This window comes from Pteropus medius, unplaced genomic scaffold, assembly GCF_902729225.1.
Source record: "Pteropus medius unplaced genomic scaffold, Ma_sr-lr_union100, whole genome shotgun sequence".
Classification (NCBI taxonomy): Eukaryota; Metazoa; Chordata; class Mammalia; order Chiroptera; family Pteropodidae; genus Pteropus; species Pteropus medius.
The window spans coordinates 5,289,105-5,311,809 of NW_024351073.1; the positions used below are offsets into that span (position 1 = coordinate 5,289,105).

Below are 22,705 nucleotides of genomic sequence, written 5' to 3' on the forward strand. Positions count from 1 at the left end.
GATAATTTAATACATTAATTATAAACCCTTGATAGCTAAATTATGAATATTAAAAATAATTAAAAACTAAGAATTTTGCTTATGGTTTCCTCCCTTGAGTAATTTTATAGAGCACATTTTTACACTCTTATAATAAGGTTTATGTAAAAGGCAGGAATAAGTTATAATATAAGTTGATGAAATCAAGAAATAGTCCCATTCTTTCGCCTTTCCTGTAGTTCTAATTCTGGCTAGATTGAAAAGAAGATTTGATTTCCACGAGATCTAATTACCACAGCACATCCAATACTATGCATTCCGTATAAAATGCACGTGTAATAACTACAGGCATGAGCAAAGATTTGCTATGAAAGATTTATGGCAATAAAGAATTGTGATTGGGGGAGTGGCATCAGAAACATGGTGGAGTGAGAGACGTCCCTGGATCTCTGCCCTTGAAGCAACAATAAAACATCTAAAACTCAACAAAAAACACCCAAACTGCACACCAGCATATCTGAGCATGGGATCTGCGCATAAGAGCTACCACAGGGTGCTGTTTTAAATACTCTTTTATATAATGCCCGTTCTAACATTTTATTGTGGCTGAAAGAAAAAAAATCAATAAAGCCATACAATAATTTATTCTTATATTTGATGTACAAAAATGGCTTTTTTATCTATGTGTGAAATGTTTAAATAAAAGTTCTCACTAAAAAAAAAAAAAAATTGTGATTGATGTTTTACCTAAATAAACATTCCAGAATATGCATGTCCAGATAAGTATTGATGTATTTAAAGCACTCATTGTGCTACTAGAGTTTAACACATGTTCGTGTCTTCTCTTTCAAGATATATGACGATTCTATTGCATAGTCTTAATACATAGTCTTAAATTTGCAGTTTGGGTGATTTTGAAAGGCAACTATGCTCACCACTATGCCAGCAATGCAGTTAGGGTGATTTTGATTTGGGAAAATGCTCAAACTCATTGGAAACCAAGACTCAGAATGATTTGTACTAAATGCGACCATTTCAGGTTTAAAAAGAAACAAAACCTGTGTTGTTTATGTGCCGAATAAAGTGACTCACAAGGCGCTCAGTAAACACCTAAAGTGCTGAGCAACAGCTGCATCTCAGGAACAAATATCTGGCTTCTCAAGACAAATATTCATTGAACATACAATTTCTTGCATGTTGCTAAAAGGTGAATCTCACTACTTTAGAGCAACAGGGTAGGGCAGATGCTAAGGTCAGAGTTCTTGGCTAGTGGGCTTCAAAATTCCTTTCACAATTTCAAAGCTATGACACAAGATGGAAAGATAAATTAAGTAAATTCACCTGACAGATTTCTTAGAAACCACTGGAGTTGCACGTTAATGTCGCTCCATTTTATCTCCATGGCCTTCACGGATTTTTGTCATTGTTGTTCTAACCTGTGTTCCACAGGCCAGTGGTGAAAGAGCAAGAGCAATGAACTTAACTCCATTTTCCCACTGTTTTTTTTTTTCTCTGCAGAGGAGGCTACCATGGAAGCAGTCCTTACACACTAAGCTTGTCAAACGTAGGGCTCTTCAAGATGACACTCCCCAGTGGGACAGGCTGCCAATCAGTGAGTTTTGAAATTTAAAGGCTGCTGGGTATATGGAATAATTGATCATATTTTCCAGGCATTAGGATTAGAAACTAATATAAAGCTTATCATTAATCAGAGGCTCAATTTAACTTAATTGTATTAAAGACCATTTGGGAAGAACGTTTCTTAGAAAATCTTCAGAGTCTGAGTAATAATAATAGGATTTTAAAAATTGTTTTGCTTTTAAATAAGATCAAGTAAACTGCAAATAAATGCATTGAGAATAGTTCTCAGAGCCTTGAATTCATAAAATTTCTATAGAGTCTTCCTCATACTCACCTTCTGTTCTCATTTGCTGTATCCAGCTTTTCAGCATCAGAATCAGACACCTAATTATTCTTATTCTTTCAGATGCTCTTACCCACCAAGCCCTTGAGCAAGTTGTTTCCAGGCTGACATTGAAATCAATTTCCTTTGTAGAGTGCCCACATAACTATTTCTAAGAAAAAATGATCTTTTCAAAGCAGAATATTAGGTTTTCATCTTAAGTAGAGGGAAGAGTAAAGGAGGAATCTCGATATCAAATTAGGAAATCTTCATACCATATGTTTCCCCAAATTGGCTATCTTGTGTTCACATTTTGCCAAACTTCTTCTTTTGTCATTTGCAGACAATGTGCCCAGACGTTTTCCGTGGCCTTTGGGGAGGAAGCCACTGTCGAGATTCACCAGTGCAAACAATTAGGAAATGCACTTGTGCACCAGGTCCCATGGGGCAGGGAGGGAGGTGCATGGTGGGAGGTCAGGAGGCTAAGAAGGAACCTGGAGAAAGGCAGAACTAATCCTGAGGGAACAGATTTGAAAAAGCGGGGAAGAGAAAAGTCAAAGGAAACAAACCTAGAAAGCAACCCTTCATGAGTCGACGTTTCTCATGCCTACTACCACTGTGCTATCTGGCTGTTAAGAAAAGCATCTCGTGCTCTTAGAGCTAAGCTAAAACAGACTGTCTCCCAGTATTTAATTAAAGAAGTTCGATTAGCTCTATTAGCAATAACTCTGCTATCAATCTTAAAAGAAATCAAGATCGGTGGAATTTTTTTTACCAATTCCCAATGGAAGAAAGGGAGAGAGAAAGGAATACCTCTAGAAATCTCCAAACTCCAATCAGGAAGCTCCCCCCGGAACTCAGAATGCCAGCCAAAATGAGAGCATCTGCTAAAACATTAGGCCGTTCCTGAAGGCTGCTGACATCTCTTGCAAAAGTTTTAAAGACATTCTCACAAAGAAAGCTTCTGTGAATCCATCGCATTTTTATTTGTATTCTTTACCTATCCCTAACATGAGAGAGAGGAGGCATGGAAACAGCATCTGTTCTTTGCTAATCACCAAGTCTCGCCTCATGTTTGTCACCACAGTTTAGAACCTTCTGAGTGGCTGCTCCTAAGTAGTGCTGAAGAAAAGAACTAGATGCTCCAGCCGAAAGCTGTTCTGGAATGGAATAGTAAGCATCACTGGGTTGAGAGGAAGAATGAGAATGGAAGACTTAAAAATCAGCTTTGAAAAGAAAAGAAGTCACAATCATCTTAATAGCTAGATGGAATAATGCAAATGGTGGTAGGAGGATGAAAGAATGAACATTGGAACAAGACGTCATGGTCACAGAACTTAAAACCATTAGGAAGTTTAAAGCTGTCATTCAAACTTTCCATTTTAAAGATGAGGAAACTAAAGTCCACACCTAGGAGGCAGGAGAGCTAGGATTTGACCCCAAGTCTTCTGCCTCCAAAGCTAGCACTCCCAACCTATGACCACCCTACTTCACACTGACATGCCAGCAGAATGAACCCAGGCTCAAAATAACTCCCGTTCTGCTGGATCCAGGAGACACATGCAGCCAGGAGACCAGGCTCCACTCCCAACCCTACCACGGTTCAGCCGTGAACAAAAGCTCCATCTTTTGTTTCAGTTTTCTTATTTGTGAAATGGAAATAGCAATACCTGCCTCCCTGAACCCTTATCCCAGGGCTTCGTGAGATCAGGAGGGCTTTTTGTAGAGAAAGGCAGGCAAGAGCAGCACCAAATACAGCCGTCTCTGTATACCTTATTTATATGGCATCGAGAATTAAATCAGTTGGGTGCACCTCATAGACCTCAATCTGACTGCAAAACGACCAGCACAGAGCCTAGTAGGCAAAAGCACTCAAGCCATGGTCTTTTTCTTCCCTCTCTACTCCGTGTCCCCTTCCCTCTCCATCCTCTCTGCCTCCTCTCTCTTTGAGGCACTCTCCTCTGCCTTAGGCCAACTGGAAAATACCAGGACACCACGGTCATCTCTCTAGTGGCATCTGGAGGCTGAATGATAGTGGCAGACATTCATTTCTACTTCTCTGAACTGTTGCCGGGCATATCTGAAGTCAGAATTTTTTTTGTTTTTTAACTCATATCTTCAAGAGATAAGACTGATATCGCATCTTTAAATAGAATTGAAATACGAAAAAGGACTTTATCCTCCTCTAAAGCTTGTAGGATCTAAGAAGTGTTTTGGTCTTTGTTGTAAAACAGTGTGTTTATATATGTTTACAAAGGCATTCCAACATGTAAAGCACTTTGAGTATAGAAGGTTCCAGTTCTTGGTTCCTCTCAGGGTTTATTAAGGTGCCAATCTTGGTCGTTTTTTCACCTCAGAATTATGTCATCACTCCCTGCATAGGCATAAGCAGTGCGGTCCATTTTGTGAGCCTAATATAGATGTTTATGGGGTAGATTTCATTATCTTCCTTCACCCCTTCCTCAGGAATTTCTCTTTCTGGGTGTTCGTTCCAGGCCCTCAATGTCAGGTGTAATTTGTGATGAAATTCACCTCTCGACTCCCGCTGCCTCCACAATGTCCCCAATCTGTTATTCATGATGACATTCTTCTTCACCTTTTGCAAGGCAGGTTTCCTTTTTCTTAATGTTTTTTTTTTCTTTCTTTCTTTCATTCTTGGCTCCTCATTCTGCTTAACTCTTTCTATACCACCAACTAAAATAAAAACTCTTCCATCTCCATCTGTTGCTTGGATAGTACTCAGCAGAGCATCTACTCTCCACCTCCTTGATGTTGTCATGGTGACACCACTGCACCAAGTCTCTCTCCAGAGGCAGCCTGACCTAGAGTTACAACAGTGAGCCAATGAAGTAAATACGAAATGAAGTAAAAAGCTGATAACAGTGGATGACCGCTGATAACAATGGGTGACCCTTCTTATCGTTGAACTTGTGGGCAGTGGGAGAAAAAATCATGACAGGTCTAACACAGTTCGAGCAAAACCTTCTCTTGATTTGGTTTTGTCCAAATTTGAATCATTGGGGTTGATTTTGCTCCATCCTTTGATTTCTCTAGTTACAAATGGGCTTGCTAACTTTCCAAATTATATCATTTGAATATATATCAAATCCATCCTTTAGGGTCATCGTAGGCTGTCTTCTCTTTCTTAATAAAAACAGGAAATTTCAATCTTTAGAGGCACGGATTTGTCTACTATATCCTTGCCCATCAAACAATGTAACTGATGCTAAAAATGGGCTTTCTGGGTTCGATACCTTGTTCATTACTTCCTTCTTCACACTCTAACCCCCAGCTCTAACTAACCAAAGATATCAGGTGCCTCCATCAAGCAAGTTTTCCTAAACATCACTTGTAACCTAAAAATATGTTTGGGGCCAGGTAGTGTTTTTCTTATTTTTTTAACAAAGAGCTGAAGAATAAAATATATTTATGCTTCAGTCTTGACGGTGATGACTGAAGCTTTCTATTCCTTATCTCTCGCCTTCAGGAGATAGGGCTACTGCCATGCTCTAAACAAACATTAAAATAGTGAGTTGTGACTCACTTCTCAGACTCCCTTTACTGTCACTAAGGCTGGGGGTTCCCATCACATCCAATCTCCCTCTTAATCCCTTGTGCTGTCCATGAATAAGGGTTTAAGTTCAAAGATTCTGTAGTGCTCTTTAGATCCAAATTACAAGTATGGATAAAAGTTCTGAAGGTTCAGTCATCTAGAGACGCAGTCACTCTGGGACCTTTGGTATTCCAGAGGAGAAATCTTCCTCTCCCTGGCTATAGTAGGTAGATGAAGGTCATCTGGCTCTGATACAGTCCTAAAATTCAGACTGAATTTTAGTTGTTCTATAAACATATTTGTTAACTCTAAAGACGGAGATACTTCATAGCTTTAAATTTTATATCAGCTTAAGTAGCAATAAAAGATAAACAGAGTTATTTTCCAATAGATTAAATCCATACCTCAATTATATTTGAACTAAATCTATCCAGTTGAGAGGATGTGTATCCTTAGGTGAAACAGCTTCTATATCAGACTCAATGATACTTTGGGGCACTTCTTCCCCAGAAGAAAATGACAAAAGTGGTTTGTTTATGCCTTTATGACTATCCTAGTCTCACTGCTTGAACCAAAGTATGAGTCGTTCAGACAGAATGTTCCCTCCTTCAGAAATCTATGCCCTCATATCCTGGTTTATGGTAGTCTGAGGGACTCTGGTCAGCTTACTCGTTTGTTTATTTGTTTGTCTTTCTCCATTCTTCTGGATGCCATTCTCACATCTTCAAATGTTGAGTTTTCTTTGTATGTTTGTGTGTTTGTTTGCAGACTGCTGCCAAGCTAAAGACCGGTATATTGAACAGTTCAAAGATACTCTGAACACTTCAGTGGCCAAATCAATTGCTGGATTTTTCGTAGAGCCGATCCAAGTGCGTATATTAGCCTTAGACATTAATTGAACTGAGCTTTAAATTAACAGAGTTTTAATTCATGCATTCTAGAGAATTTTCAAATTATTTAATGAACCATTTGCTGTGTCTCTCTCCAAATTCAATTTATTCTCTTGGTCCCCTTGAAAACAAAGTGCCCCCAATTTTCAATTGACCTATGAAAAAATCCACCTCCTGTACTCCCAGACTGAACAGATAGATAGACAAAACTATTGAATTCCTAAAATTCTAAAGAAAAGGAAGCTCCAGCAATTTTTAGCTCCCTAACGCCCACGCTGTCAGGGGGATCTTTCTGTAATCTTGCTAAATCCCCTTAATCTACTTTTTTTTTTTTTTAATCTCAGAAAAGAATACATTTGCAGCCTTTTCTCAGAAGGCATGGCATTAGAGGAACAGCCCCCTTTAGCACCCATAGTTGAAACAGTTCTAGAGACTTTTAAAAATTTCTGGTATTGCTAATGACATTGATGATAATCTATCTTCTTTTTTTATATATATACTTTTATAGGGCTATGCTATTATTATAAGTCTTCTTGGTTTGGTCTTTTGCAGGGAGTGAATGGAGTTGTTCAGTATCCAAAGGGGTTTCTGAAGGAAGCCTTCAAGCTGGTGCGAGAGCGGGGAGGCGTGTGCGTTGCGGACGAAGTGAGTGGCCGTGGATCAGGTGCGACGTAGTGGTGCTGGGCCAAGAAAGGCACAGGGAGAAAACTCTTTAACTGCTCCTCAGTATTCCAGGCAGAAAACACCTAGTGTGGAAAATACCCAAGATATGGGTATAAGTTAATGAAGCTTTTGCTAGTTGGCTGATTGGTTTGTTAGGGGATTAGTAGGTCTGTTTAACAAGTATACACAGCAGAACTTAAACATGCAAATTAGAGTCTATCAGATAAGTTGCTAACAGGCACAGGTGGTATAGGTGATGCCACCATCACTCAAACTACTATTTAAATTCTTATTTGGGGATACATCAGGGATAGCTTAAAAACCAGGCGGGAAATGTAATCTCGTAACCAGGTTTTCACCAAGTTATTTTTGTCAAAATAGTATTAACCAGCCTGGCAGCATTCATCTTATCTTAATAATAAAACTTGTTTGGAAATGATATTTAAAAAGGAACAAAGCATCCATCTTCTAAGTTAGAAGAGTACCACCGCTACTGATATTCAAAAACCAGTTCCAAAAATATTCTAAAATAACTTGAGTTAAGACGGCCTACAGTACCTCCAAGGCGATGACTTCAAAAGGAATGAAATTCACTGGCTCTGTGAGGTCTAGCCTGTGTGCTTTTAAAAGTGATCAGTTTACTTATCATACCTCATATCAAACTGTAGCAAGGAAAGCAATCAATTGCCTACCAAGAATAGCAATGGGGATCCAAAGGCCAGAGGATGGCCGCCAGGCCCCCAGAAGTGCTCCCAGCTCATTCATCATGATTCCAACGATGGTTAGAACCACCAAGAGCAGATGAAGTACTTGTGAGTATTTTTCATACACGTTTCAGTCCTGCCATCTTTGCCTGAATAGTTTTCCTGAACTAAACATTCCCATAGCAGACATTGGGCTCCCCCGACCCCACCTACCAAATTCTTTTGCAGTTTCTACTTGTGCAGCCAGGTCTCTGTTATCACCGGGGTTGTTGGGTGACCCCCAGCATACTATGCATGGAAGCCTAAGCCAGCTCCTCCTCCATGCCCCTCCTCCCTTTCTCCACCTGCTGGTACAAGTTTAGGGAACACAAACACTGAGTCGGTTTACAATTAACTACCTCAGTGAAAAAAATAAACCTTAACCTTCGGAATCAGCACAAATTGAAGCTGCCACAGTTGGACTAATTAGAGGGAAGGTAGGCTGAATTCAAATATGAATTTCAGAATTTTCTGAGATACGTGTTTCTGTCTTTTTTAAGAATGTAACTGGAAACTGTCTAACAAAGATGACCTTAAGAAGAATGTCCCTAATGATTTGGGAAGGCTAAGAATAGCTGGAACGTTCTCAGCGCTTGCTATGTGTCAGGCACTGTTCGCAATGCTTTGCATGCATTAACTCAGTTAATTCTCATAACAATTCTATAAAGTATGTACCACTGCTATTATTCCCATTTTATAGGTAAATGAATTTAAGTCCAGGGTGGTAAAATTACCTGCAGTTAGTAGGAACAGAGAAAGAACTCAAACCCGGACTTCAAGACTGCGCTAACCACTGGGCAAAGCTGCCTCTCCATGATAGAACAGTAGTGTAGAAAGGCAGAGGATGGCAGGAAAAGAGGGAGCAGGGGATTGAAAACATGAGTGTGGGGCCGGTGCTGCCACCAAGTGATCTTACACAAGTCATCTTAATTAGTTCAGCTTGGTTCTATTCTTTAAAATGAGGAATTTGAAACCAAAAATAGAAAACTGGCTGCCTCTGGGGCCAGCTGGACAGCCAGTCTTTCTGGTCTGGCGTGCTCTAGGTTTAGGTTTGAGATTAACTGCCGTGGGGCAGGGCACACACACTCACAGCCTCCACCCCCGCCCCCTGTCGTGGACCCAGCCCGTCTCTCTCACTAACATGTGCTCCTCATCCCCGAAGACATTCCAGTTTATGAACCTTAGAATGAGTCCGAAAGTTTCTCTGAAACTGATACTTCCTAGGTGACTAAACATGGCTTATTGTCCTACATAATTTTATGCTTTATATAAGCATTCTGATTTTTCACCATTTATTTACGCTGCTTAGATAGATGGAGTAAAAAAATGAAGACAGGAAGACAAAATGAGTGGATTTCCCATGAGCTTTGCCGACATTATCTCATTTGGGCAAATTCAGCTTGTCCAGAGGCCCACGGCTAGGAAGGAGGAAACCCCAGGACTCCAGGCCATGTCTGTCTGACTCCCTGGTCTAAGCTCTTTCTCATTGTTCACTATCACCTACTTCCAACCCTTGCTTTCTGCCTTTGCAGTAGCCGCCCGGAGAGAGCAGGAAAGATGAGAAGGAAGCCTGAGAAGGAGGCTTGCTCTCTCGAGTGTATTTCAGAATCAGCTCCAAGTGCCCGGCCTGCAATGTGTGTGTGTAGAGAGACAGAGACAGACAGTCAGGCCAAGAGGCTAAGAGCCAGAAAAAGATAAACGAACATTCACCAGAGAGGCTCTGGCAGAAATTTGCATGGAAATGTTTGTGTGGCTTTATTCAGTTAGGCATTTCTGCCACTCCTTTGTTCATTCTACAAACATTAAGGTTCTACTTTAGTCAGGCGCTCTGCAAGGTGCTGTATAAGTAGAGAGGCGAATAAGATATGGCCCCTGTCATCAGACACGTGCACTGGTGATAACAGTCCAAGGTGAAAGGTTCTGACGGCAGCATGCCCAGGTGCCTTGAGTTGGGACCATGGGAAATCTTCCTAGAGTGGATGATGATAAAGCTGTGCTTTGAAGGACCAGAGGAGTTAGTGAGATGAAGAAGCAGGGAGGCAGAGAGTCTTCTAGAAAGAGGGAAGAGCATGCACAAAACACCTGAGGTCAACTTAGTTCAATCCTGAGTTACCTGCCTCAGCAGGGTCCTCCTCATGATGTAAATCTCAGGGAGAAAAAGGAGACCACAGGGGAGAGGGTGACCAGCCTATGCACGCAGGTGGCAGGTACCCCAGCCCCAGTCCACTTACTGTAACTTCCGCCTCAGGCAGCCTGGGCAGATGCTGCTTCTCCACTCTTCTCTCTTGCTGCCTTGCACACAGGAGGTCCTTATTCAGGATTGCTAACAATAATGATCCTTTTCACAAGCACCATGTACATGACCCTCATGGCAGCCCTGTGATATACTGCTATTAGTATTTATACTTACAACAGAGTTAACATAGGTTTAGAAGACTTAAGAAACATGAATCACACAAAGCTAGTAAACGGCTTTTGGTGCCTAAAAGCTCAAGCACAGATGAAGTGCTTTGTCCATAATAGTACAAAGATAGCGATGACAGTGACGGGCAATGATGATATTGAGAAGGAGGAAGATGAAAGTGAAGAGATCACTGAGGCAGAAAACCAGCATTTCTTAAAGGTTTCCAATAATTTTGAATTTGCTTCCGTCAGGTGCAGACAGGGTTTGGAAGGTTGGGCTCTCACTTCTGGGGCTTCCAAACCCACGGTGTCCTGCCGGACATCGTCACCATGGCTAAAGGGATTGCGAATGGCTTTCCCATGGCAGCAGTTGTGACAACTCCAGGTAGGACCTACGGGGCAGTTTGTGTTTGCTTCTGGGCCTCCTGCGCCAGTGATGGTAGAAAACACACGTGTTGGAATCTGTGTGGGTTGGAGACCGTGTTGGGAACTACACATGCATTTCCCAAGCATGAGAAAGGGAAACAGCCTGTCTGCCAGACGGTGGCACAGAAGGATGCAAGGCAGCCCTTTTGCTATTGCTGTTGGGAAAGATGAGTCTCCTGTTCCCACAATGAAATGCAGGGTTCAACCACACTAACAAGATATAGGAAAATGTGCCCCTCCAAAACAAAACAATCACCAGACATCCTTGTTAACCAACTTGAAAGCAACCCGGAAATGTCCAAGGGATTCATATTCTGGAAAGATATGAATCTTACTTGGTCTTGCCACACCAAGAAGCTATAGATTTGTCTACACTCATACCACCTGGAATGTGCCAGATCTCGTCTGATCTCGGAAGCTAAGTAGGGTCGGGCCTGGTTAGTACTTGGATGGGAGACCACCTAGGAAGACCAGGTGCTATAGCTGTAAAAAAAAAAAAAAAAAAAAAAAAAAAAAAAAAAAAAAGAAAAAAAAAGAAGCTATAGACTCAAGGTCTGGAGTGATAGTTTTCTCTTTTGATGTCTCATCCACAAAACAGCAAAATACAGTACAATCTCACTTAATCAAGACATTCTATGAAATGAACATTAGAATTAACTGAATTTTTCACTTTGGAGAGGTTTCGCAGAAAATAATTATTATGAACCAGTTATTGTTGGAAATCTTAAAATTATTTCATTTGGTTTTCCCACACTTCTGAGGCACTAAAGGATATTTAAGTGCTTTGTGATATTTTAGTATTTTTATTGAATGACTAAAGCTACAAAAATACGAGTGTAGAAGGTAAAATATATACTCATCCTGTAACAATCCAGAAATTATGTTACTAAATCTATGATGTGATTTTTAAAAATATTTCCTTCTTACTCCCAATAGTAGAAGACAGGAAAAAAAGTTTTCGCTCATGAAGATCTCCCTGTAAATTGCTATACATTAAGCCTCAAGGTATTTTTCAGTTCACACAATACATTAAAGGTTTTGTTATCAAACATCTCATTGAATAAATAATCTGTTTTTTTTTCCTTATCCACTGTATTAGTCAGCTAAGACTACCATAACAGGATACCACAGGTTGTGGCTTCAACAACAGACATTTATTTTCTCGCAGTTCTAAAGGCTGCGAGTCCATGATCAGGGTGCCAGAAGAATGTTTTTTGTGAGCTCTCTCCAGCAGATGGCCACCTTCTTGCTGTGTCCTCATTTGTCCTTCTCCTCAGGAAGAGAGCTCTGGTGTCTCTTCTTATGAGGACACCAGTCTTATTGGATTGGGACCCACCCTGATGACCTCAGTTAACCTTTAATGACTTCCCTAATGACCCTATCTCCAAATATCTCCAGATGCATTGTGGATTGGGGTTTCCACATGTGAATTGGGGGGAGGGCAAAATTCTATCCATAAATTCCATTATCTGTGAATGAAGAATTGAATTGGATATGATGTCATTTAGAACATGAAAGTAAATATAATCCAAATATTGTGATGGAAGATTATAGATAAGAACAGGTTACTCATTACCCACCTTTCTTTTCTCCCCCTAGAGATTGCCAAGTCTTTGGCTAAAAGCTTGTGTCACTTCAACACTTTCGGAGGGAACCCCATGGCCTGCGCCATCGGATCAGCCGTGCTTGAGGTACATTCCAGCGGCCGCTCGTTTGACAAAACAACTACTTCAAAGCCGTACACACATTGTTAGAACTCCATCACATGACATTATTAAAGTGGAGAGTTAACAATTAGTTTATAAATTTAAGTTAGACTTCCAATCGTTATTCTGACACTTGCTTTTTTTTTTAAGATCTAGATTTGGTGCTCGAAGTATTGAATAAGAAATATATAGTAAACCTCACAGGCATGAGAAATGTAAGAATTCCCTTAGCTAGCTGGTAGCACTAAAATGTCTTTGTTATTTGACTGGTCTTTTCTGGGTAGTTACCAACTGCTATCCTTGACTTCAGTTTAATTTTGGCCCTGTCTTATATATTCTTCCTTCTTTTTTTTTGTACTGTCATAAATTCAAAAACTAAAAAAACCTGAGTGCTATGTCATTACAACTAGGTAATTCAGCTATTTTTCAGCCCTACTCCATTGATTTTGCCTGAGGTCTCATCTATAGAAAAAGATCTTTTAAATGCCAATAATAACATTTGCTTAAATAAGTATAATGTATTTCTGGAAGAATGTTCAAGAAACTAATCATAGCGGTTATTTGTGGGGAGAGAGACTTGGCGGCTGTGGGCAGGGATCAGCAAAGATCATTCTACTGTGTACACTTTTAAACTTTCTGATTTTTGAACAAGGCACATGGTTCACCTATTCAAAAACTTAAAATTAAAAAAAAAGTAAGTAAAAGCTGCCCTTGCTAACTAAAAAGTATCTTCAAATATGATTAAATCAAGAAATGAGGAAATATGAGTAGGAATGTGTCATTTATTTTATTAGACACTGCCAACTTTTTTTTTTTTTAAGTGCTGTGTCACCTCAACCAATTTATAAGGTAGAGAAGATTGAGGTGAACAGATAGGTCTTAAAAAAGTCAAGGTGTGCCTGGAGTCATGCAGTTATTATCAGCTAAATATAAATGTAGCATCTCACACGTATCTTGTCAAGAATCCCAGGTCTCCACTGTGAGCCCAAGTAGGTGACAATCTTTTTCTATGATCAGGTACCCTGACTCTGGGCACACACAAGGCTCAGCTCAGCTCAGGAGACCAGGGCCCTGCAGTAAGGCGCGTGGGCGATGACAGCTTGAATGTCTAGGAGCTGATGGACAAAGGCCAGCAAGCTCCTATCCAGCAGGGCAAGCATCTGTGACATTCCTTTCCTCAGAGCACTTGTCTTATTCACCACTATATCCTAGTTCTCAGCAAAGCCTGGCAGTAATAAACCTCAGGATTAAAAAATCTGTGTTACAGACTGCACTGGGTTACGTCTCCTAGTCTTTCCTAAATTCTTACCCACCCCTGAAGATGAGGACAGTATGGGGGAAGTACCACCTCTACCAAGACCTTTTTTCTCCTTACGGCAAATCTTTTTGTAGTACATGGTATGGCCATAGGAAACTCTGGATCCCATTCATCTGGTCAGGTTTCTGTAAACGGAGTCATATACATTTACCTCTCCATGTTTCTCAGTCAATTTTAGAACTTTGTTTTTTTAATGCAAGGTCATTTGGAGCTTTCTCTCAACAGGTGATTAAAGAAGAAAACCTACAGGAAAACAGTCACGAGGTTGGCATCTATATGTTGCTGAAGTTTGCTGAGCTGCGGGATGAATTTGAAATTATCGGGGATGTCCGAGGCAAAGGCCTCATGATTGGAATTGAAATGGTGAAGGATAAGGTAGGTTCTGATCTGCTGCTCTCTCTGTGGCTTTTTGGAGCAGCAAGAAGTAAAGTAGGAAGCATCGCACAATCATTCATTCTCAGGGAGAGAGCACGCAGGACAGCAAGAGCGTTGAGTATGAATAAAATGCTAGAAGGTCGTCAGGAGTTCTAGAGGGGGGGAGGGCCTTTGGGAAAGGGAACTGGTGTTATTCTGCCAGACTAGGCAAGGAGCATCAGTGATGACTGAATGTTTAGAATTACAAATATGGGCAAGAGAGGAAATTATTTAGGGAGGGGAAGGTGGCCCATACAGCTAGTAGAAATAAAAGAGAAGGACCAGAAAAAGGTTGTGGTGATGGTTCAAGGTGAGGATATGAAGGATCTATAGGGTTTTGTTTTTGTTTGATTGATTGATTGATTGATTGATTGAGAATGAATTTCAATCTCCCAAGTAACCAGGGAGAAATGAGACTTTCTGATGATGTTCCCCACTGTGACCTCAAACTCAACATGACAGCAATTGAACTTAGCATCTTCTCCCAAACCAGTTATTCCTCCCAAGTTCACAGTTTCTCACCTTCCACTCTTCTCCCAATTGCCCACCCTCAATGCTAATAATCTATGACCCCTTCTCTCCTCTTATTTCTAACGTCAAGTCCTGTTAATTCTTTCTTTGCCAGATCTCCCAAATTCTTCCCTTTGTTTCTCCTGTGACCCCTACCTCCACATAATAGGAAATTGTTCCTATCGTCCATAAAAGCAAAGCCTAGATTCTCTGAGGAGAAAAAACAGCAAGAGAATTTTGGCACAGAGAGGAATAGTCAGACTGACCCCTTCGCCCTAACTCTTGTCCACGGGGATACAGCTTTCCCTTAAGGGACTTCTTGCTCTTTTATCTGACCACACCATCCTAGTTTAGGAGAATTGATCCTCAATTCTTCTAATATTTTAACCGGACTATGGATATAAGACTCTTGCATTAATACCGCACAGTACAAAGCTGGAATGTTTGAATGAGATTTTAAAGCTAAGGGAAGACAACAGGAAACTAAAAGGAATATAAGACTAGACCTTCTGGCTCACAAGCCATAACGTACTTATCTCCAGCTTGTGGCCTAGTCGAGGGTTGTTTAAAGGCTCAGAAGAATCCATCCCCGTCCTCAGCATCAGGAGCTCTCGCAAACATCATAGACTACTCAAAGTCCAGACTCCACAGAGGAAAGTGTGATGAGCCGGGAGGAGTTCTCCCCTTTCTCACTATTCTAAAGCCAATTTCTGCGTGCTCTGAGACAGATGAACAAAGATGTTCATCAGAACTTGATTTGTTCTGGCGCAACATCGAAATCTTCCCAAACGGTGCATGATGACATTTCAGGATCAATGAGAAGATCCTAGTCCTTTCCCCCATCCCAGGTCCTTCATTATCTAGAGGTCTGAAAGCTTGAATATTATTTTCCTTATCTTAAAGCCTTAAGACAGACAAAAATGCAAACATCTCTGGGATGTCCAGTCTTATCCTGTGCCCAGATACCAACATTTGGCCAGGAATGGAAGATTTGGATAAACAATTGGGTCAGGAGTTGGTGGGCGGGAGGGGAATGGATACTAAAGCCGAGGAGGAGGGTAGGAAGTCCTGGGGAGATGGGGAGAATAATGAAGCTGGGAGCTCTGGAGAGAGCCCTCCTCTACCTTATAAGGCAGGGGCTGCTGGCCCATGCGTCAAGATCGTGCCTTGTGCATCTGAAACCAGAGAGTCAGACCCGGTGCGGATGCTCACACAGCTATGCTACAGAAAAGAGACCAGTGGCGGTGACAGCACTCAGAGCTTGAGATAGAAGCAGTAGTTCTCAGCCCGGTCACCTGAGGAGCGTTTTACAGATACAGATGCCTATGCCCTGATGCAAATATTCTAATACGATAAGCCTAGTGAGGGGACCAAACATCTTAGTTTGAAAAGGCTTCCAGGTAATGTAGACACATAGTCAGACTAAATTAGAGAGAGGCACTTGTACTCACAGTGTCAGAAAACACAGAAAGGGAGCAAGTGCCCAGCCTAATGTCACCACAGGGGTGCTGGCATGTCGGGACCCACGGGTAAAGACAAACTTCAGATGCCTAGTGACCTGAAACAGCCTCTTGGTTCCCGAAACACTTAACACTCCTAACCCTGGAGGATTCAGTCTTGGAGAGAGAGCAAATCCACATGCAGAGAAGATGAGGACAAATGGGCCCACCTCAGCTGCCCAGGCTGTGCTGTGGCTCAGGGAAAGCGTAGCTGGTGATGCCATTGTGCAACTTCCGAGCCATCTCCTGGACCTTGAAATAAGCTCTCTACATGGAAAAAACAAAGTGAAGAATTGAGGAGAATTTCTGCATAAATAAAACAGGCTCCAAATGCAGCTATTAAAGAACTAAGCTCCCAGAGTAGCCTTAGCAAAGCCAAGATTCACTGGCTCTCCGCTTTCAACTTCATCATGTCTTTGGGAATTTGAGATGAATTGGAATAAAAACATATATTTAATATTATTAATAATAAATATTATTAATATCTAATAGTATCCCGCCAAAAAAATCCAGTCCAACAATTAACAGCTTTATTCAATTACAGAGAGAGAGAGAGATTAAAAAGGAGAAAAGAGCATTGATTGCTTGAGTCACTTTTTTCTTCTCTTGGAAATAATGTATTTAATCATTCAAATGTCAAATAGGGAATATTTTTTAAATGTATTTACAGATGAGCTGCCAGCCTCTTCCCAGGGAAGAAGTCAGTCAAATCCATGAGGACTGCAAAAACATGGGGCTTCTAATTGGCAGAGGCGGCATTTTTTCTCAGGTAAGAGAAAGGTTGGTCCTTACCGATCACTTTACGAAGGCATCTCTCTGATGTCCCAGCGCTGGTCACTTTTCTTCATGGCTATGCTGTTGGACCCAGCCCCACTTCCTCTAGGCATAGTGCTCTGACATTGTCAAAAGAAAGTGGCAATGAAGTCTTCGGGACACAAGGGGGCGCTGTGTTCAAATGGTTTAGTTAACTGCAGTCCTGTGGGGACTAAACACAGAGAATTTAACAAGGCATAAAGGAGATGTACAGAAACCAGAGGATTTGCAGTATAGGTCATCATAGAGTCATAACAGTCATGCAGTAAATAGTTTGTCTCATGTATGAGCTAATTCTGACCCCTGTAAGAGCAATCCTACTGTTCCTAATCTGAGCCCTGGGCTCTGACTTTGCAAACACTGAACCTGCAACAACTGATTGCAGCTGTGGCTGGGAGCAACCTAACGGCATTGGCAGGCCTGTAGGAGAGATGAGAGACTACCCTGGCTGGGTCCCTAATGCAGAATTCGAAAGAAATCGGCCACTCCCAGAGCCCTTCACCCTCAGGCTGGGAGATGCAGAGAGACCAAGCTCTCTGTGCTCCCTTGCCAGGAATGCCGTAAGGCTCCACAGTCAGGACTCTGGTGTCGGCCTGCCCTGTGGGCATGGGCTACTGCAGCCAGTAGTAAAGCAATCTGCCCCCTGATCCCTTGCACAGCAGGACGGTCCTCACCAAGGACTGGCTCCGTAGCCCGGATTGAAGACTTAGGGTAACTTCTGCTCTTCCTCTAATTTGTTCTTGTCCTTTGTTATCTTTCATTCCCATTTTAAATGTTAGTCATTCTTCCCTCCTCCATTCCTGTATCTCTCTATTTCAGTGCACACCCTTGCCTCGTAGTTCTCAGAGAAAATGGAAGCTATTAGGCACGATCTTTATATCAACTCGTGTGTTTCCCATATCCATGTCTTACTTCTTTCCTGAAGTTTCAAAGAACGAGGTGTCACTCCCGTTCAGATGTAGATCTTCCACCCTGCACTCTTGACCCTGGACACTCCCTCCACCTTCGTTCCTCAGGCAAATACCACTGTGTTCTCTCCAATCTGCAACGTTTCCTCAGCTTCTCCTCCACCTGTAAACAAATAGTCCGAAAGCTCTCCCAACCCAAACCGAACCGTACCCACACAAAACCGAAATGAGTACTTTTGCTGGGACATGCTCGGTGAGTTTTTTTCTCATTCTGGTCACAAATATCTTTCTGTTCAAGTCAAAGTCATGATTAAAAATCCCAGAATGTGCAATTTATAGACATAAAACATTAATCGTTTACTTGCTTACTTGTTCCTTAGTAATTTGGCAGACACTTAAGCGCTAAGCGGTAGTTGCTATGCTGGATACAAAGGCTGCAATGATAAATAAGATCTGGCTAAGCTGAGCCTTAAACAATGAAATAAACATTCAATGAACAAGGAGAACCATTGCAAGGTGCAAAGAGCTACACACACACTGGTGAGCTTGGAGTACTTTGCTTGAGGTAGTGAGTGGGAATAATAAGCCTCACTGCTTGTCAGGCTTTGTTCTAAACGCTTCACATGTATTGACTCATTTGATGTTCTCAACAAGACTATGAGATTAGTACTATTATTATGCTTATTTTACAAATGAAGAAAAAGAGACACAGAGGTTAAGTACATTGTCCAAGTCACACAGCTTCTAAGTGGCAGAACTAGGACCCAAACTCAGTCTGATTTCTGAGTCTGTCCTCTGAGGAGGATAAACCTGAGGAGACAAGACCGGAGGCTGGTAGTCTAGGTGGGGGCTGATGATGCTGTGTGAACGTGAGCAGTAGTGGTCATGATAGAGGAGACATTCTGAGAACAATTCCAGAAGTGAAATAAATGCACAGAACTTGGATGTTAAGAATGAGGGAGAACAAAGGACAAGTCCCTCGCCTCTGATTTGGTTTAAGGAGGGCGAGGATGAGTTTGGCTTTGGCTCCAATTAAGGGTTTTATGGACATGTTTCTATAAACAAGCTGACAGCTCAAAGGAAGGGACCGAGGTGAAGATCATGATATGGGAGTCATCGGCAGATAAGTGGTGACATGAGGACATCTCCTGGGAAGTATGTCTAGATGAAAAGAGCAGTGAGATGAGGCTGGAAACCCGTACGCCCGCATTTAAAGGGCAGGTGGAAGAAAAAAGGCCAAGGGGGTGACAAATCAAAGGACGGAGAGGTATGAGAAGAGCTAGGAGAGCGTGGGATTGTGGATGCGAGAGAGGGGAGGTTCAGGAAGAAGAAGGGACCGAAGGGCCCAGTGCAGCCGAGAAGGCCAGGAAGGACAGGTGGAAACATGCCAATGGATTCTGCACTTAGGAGGTCACTGGCAACTCTAGCTATAGTGGTGTCAGAGGTGGATCAGGGCAGAAACTAGACTGCGGCGGGTTAAGATGTGAACAGAGGAAGGGTAGAGTGAAAAAAATGATGGCCGATAAACATCAACCAGTCTTTTTAGTAAGTTTGGACGAAAGGAGAGCATGGGATTTGCATGGTAGCTAGAAGGAACCAGGGAGAGGCACCAGATTCTTATTTCCTGTGGTTTGGATTTGGGTTCCGAGAGCTGAAGCCTGAGGAGATGCTGAAGATGCAAGAGAACACGGGGATGTTTCCCGGAGCGAGAGTGACGGGCGCAGGTGGAAAACTTGGAGTTGAACAGTAGGGACACCTTGTTCTCTGAACCTTTGGGCCAGGATGCAAGAACGGATGTGGGAGCAAACAAGTTTATGGAAAGCTCTCGCCTGACAGCTCTGAGAAGCATGAGGCGAGATCATCTATGAAATAGAGTGAGAGGCGTGGGAGATGAGTGAGGAAATTGAGAAGAACGATAAAGGTTGAGAACGGGGAAGGAACCTGACAGAGAACAAGAAAAATTTAGGGGATCAGCAGACGTTAGAGACCCTTCATGCCTAGTGGTGTCAGTCTGCACAGCAGTGTGATTTTCTTTCAAACTCCTCAGCTACCTATGTTGGCGCGTCGGTGAGGGCTGGGACACTGAGCGTGGGTGCAGAAGCAGAAGGGTGGAAATGCAAGCCAAGTGAGGGGGCAGGTGAGAGAGTAGTTCAATCAACCATGTGCTCGGAGCTGGGTAGAAAAAAAAAAGATCTGAGTGGGGCGATAGATAGCGGAGGGACGAGGAGACTGAAGTTTTCGTGAGAAGGGCAGATGTAACGGGAATCAGAAATCGAATTATTCCTAGTGAAGAGTAGGCTCATGGCGCTGGCCTTGGGGGCAAATGGATGCTGAGGGGTGCAGATGAAGGTTAAGGGATTTGTGGCAAGCAGGAAACTGAGATGCTAGTTTGTTGTGTCGTACACACAGACACGGAGGCCGCCCTCGGCGACGTCACAAATGCAGTGTAGATAGGTACGTAGGACCTCAGTGAAGACGGGAAGGACCAAGCGGTGAGCAGATGACCGAAAGGAAAAGCAGCAGAGCCAGATGGTACCAGGATTTTCAGGAGGCTGGTGGGTAAATGGCCTGGGTACAGCATGAGTAGAGAGAAAGGAGACCAATTCGTGGGGGACATATAAAAATGTCATAAAAGCAAGGTTTTGGAGTCTCCCTAGTCATATTTTATTCTATGACAATTGTCACCCTATTTTCCTTTGTCTCCTCAGACATTCCGCATTGCGCCCTCCATGTGCGTCACTAAACCAGACGCTGATTTTGCAGTGGAAGTATTTCGTTCTGCGTTAATCCAACACATGGAGAGAAAAGCTAAATAAAATAAAAAAAAATAAAAAAAATAAAAAACCCACAAGCCTCAAAAACTTCCCACTTATGTCCAACGGCTAATTTGAGGAATTTCAGAACCACTGGTGCAAGTTGTAAAAGTTGACTCCCTACCAGCCATATTTGTAAACAGAGCTCCTGTTATGTTGAGAAACCCATCCTTCAGGAAGGGATCGCTATCATCGGCACAGAGAAAAATCCTAACTAGTCTAGGTTGATTACGGTCAGTTGACTCCCCTTTGCAATGATTGGCTTATGCATGATATGTGACCTATTATGAGGCAACGAATCCTGCAGGAAAACCTTTTGGTGCAGGTGGCTTCAGAGGAAGGTTTCTGCGGCCTTCACACTTCCTCTCTGGAAGAGATGTTTTCTCCTTGCACACGTCACAACAGGACTGCTCCAGCCACGTCAGCCTCATGTTGGGGCTGCTTGATATGTGAGACAATAAATTCACTGTATTTCACAAGCCTTTTTGATTTAAGTTTTCTATTATTGCAGCCATTAAGATCCTGAGAAATGACACAGAAAATACCTAAATCCTTTAACTCCTTTCAAATATCCATCAGAGACTTCTCCTCCATTTCCAGTGTCATCATCCCATCCTGGATTAAACCCTCATTACTCCTACTGCAATAGTCTCTGATGAGAGAATTTCCCAAACTTTAGTCATTAGGATGCACATTCGTGTTTTTTTCCATATTGTATACCACCTGTCTTAGAACTGACTTAATATTTTTCCTTCATTTGACTTGTTTCACTTAAATGTTTGGATAGTAACCTTTCTATTATTAAATAAATAAATAATCAGTATTACTCGTCCTAACTGGAAAATGATCATAAAAATAGAGTGAACACAAAGCAATGTAATTCTAACGAGAGCCAGTTACTTGCAGCTATTCTCAGCCTGAGGCTAGCTCTCTCTTTGTTCAAAAGGAAGAGTAGAGAGTATTTGAGGGGTGTTGTTAAAAGATACTGGCGAAGTGCGACCCTCTCCTTAACACAAACAAAAGAGGGTCCACAGACTGAAAGCAAAATAGCTTTCTCAACATGCAATGCGACACAAAGCTGTGACCCAGTTTGGAGCCACGTCCTAAGGGTCTGCGCCCTGAGGTGTTGGCACCCCTAAGGCATCCTACACCTCACTGCCAGATTTGTCTCCCTCTGGTATTGACTTAAACATGGCATTCCTTTGCACAAAACCCTCCAGTTGCTCCCCATTGTTCCCTGAGTAGGATCAAAACCCCTTTTACCAAGGAGCTCAGTGCCCTTCAGTGTTCAATATCCAAATAGAGCAAACACTTTAGAGTGCTGTTTCCACACAATAGAAAGGTCACTGAGTTAAGAGCCAAATGACCTGAATTCTAAACTCAGTTCTTCCACTTACCTGCTACAGACGACCTTCGGCAAGCTTTTAACCACTTTTAACCTCATTTTGTTCTCGGGCGTATCAATACTTGCCTTTCCTACAAGCTGAGTTATCTTGGGGAATAAATGAGGTAATGGATGTAAAAGTGCTTTGCAAACTAATGAACTAAGTAAAATAGAAATTTCTTCCCTTCAAGCTACATTTCTCTTTTTCCCTTCACCACAAAATCTCCCAGGGGCAATTTTGGGGCTCCATTTATACTTTCTTGCCTCCTCATCTCTGCCTCAGTCACTAGGATCTCATTCCTGCCCCTCATTTCTTGAAAACTGCCTACTCAAAAGGCCTCCAGAGACTTCCTTATGGCCAAAACTTAATGTTTCCTTTGAACGTTCTTTACAGCTACTCCTTCTTGAATAAAGTTTCCTTGGCTTCTACGGTGCGGTCCCTTCTATCTCAGATGGCTGCTCTTCAGTCTCTTTCCTGATGACTCCTCTGCTGCAAGGTTCGGTCCTGGGCCATCTCTTCTTTCATGCTGCAATCTCTCCGCATAAGGCAACCCCATCCGCTTGGGAAATTTCACCTGTTTTGATTATGCTGATCAACTTACAAATAGTCACCTTTAGTCTCAACCTTTTTTCTGAGCCCTACCCCAAGATTCTAGCTGGTGGGACACATTCATTTGGGTGTCACAAGGACACTTCAAATTAAATATTTCTAACACGAACGCATTAAACATCTCTCCTCCAATGAATCCCTGCTTGATTAATGGTGCCCATTTTGTCTCA

General features: G+C 42.1%; 1 protein-coding gene and 1 pseudogene across 2 annotated transcripts in view; both read left to right on the plus strand.

The window, feature by feature from the left end:
* AGXT2 (alanine--glyoxylate aminotransferase 2) overlaps positions 1-20,574 on the plus strand; it is a 36,951-nt gene extending 16,377 nt beyond the window's left edge. For both annotated transcript variants that reach the window (XM_039842690.1, XM_039842691.1), the window contains exons 6-14: positions 1,498-1,591; positions 2,226-2,319; positions 6,204-6,304; positions 6,878-6,970; positions 10,387-10,519; positions 12,160-12,251; positions 13,810-13,959; positions 16,678-16,776; positions 20,437-20,574. In XM_039842690.1, the coding sequence (XP_039698624.1) occupies positions 1,498-1,591; positions 2,226-2,319; positions 6,204-6,304; positions 6,878-6,970; positions 10,387-10,519; positions 12,160-12,251; positions 13,810-13,959; positions 16,678-16,776; positions 20,437-20,544 (964 nt within the window). In that variant the 3' untranslated portion in view covers positions 20,545-20,574. The remainder of the gene's footprint in view (positions 1-1,497; positions 1,592-2,225; positions 2,320-6,203; positions 6,305-6,877; positions 6,971-10,386; positions 10,520-12,159; positions 12,252-13,809; positions 13,960-16,677; positions 16,777-20,436) is intronic.
* LOC120586404 (uncharacterized) lies at positions 10,928-11,046 on the plus strand (annotated as a pseudogene).
* Positions 20,575-22,705: the final 2,131 nt, after the last annotated feature.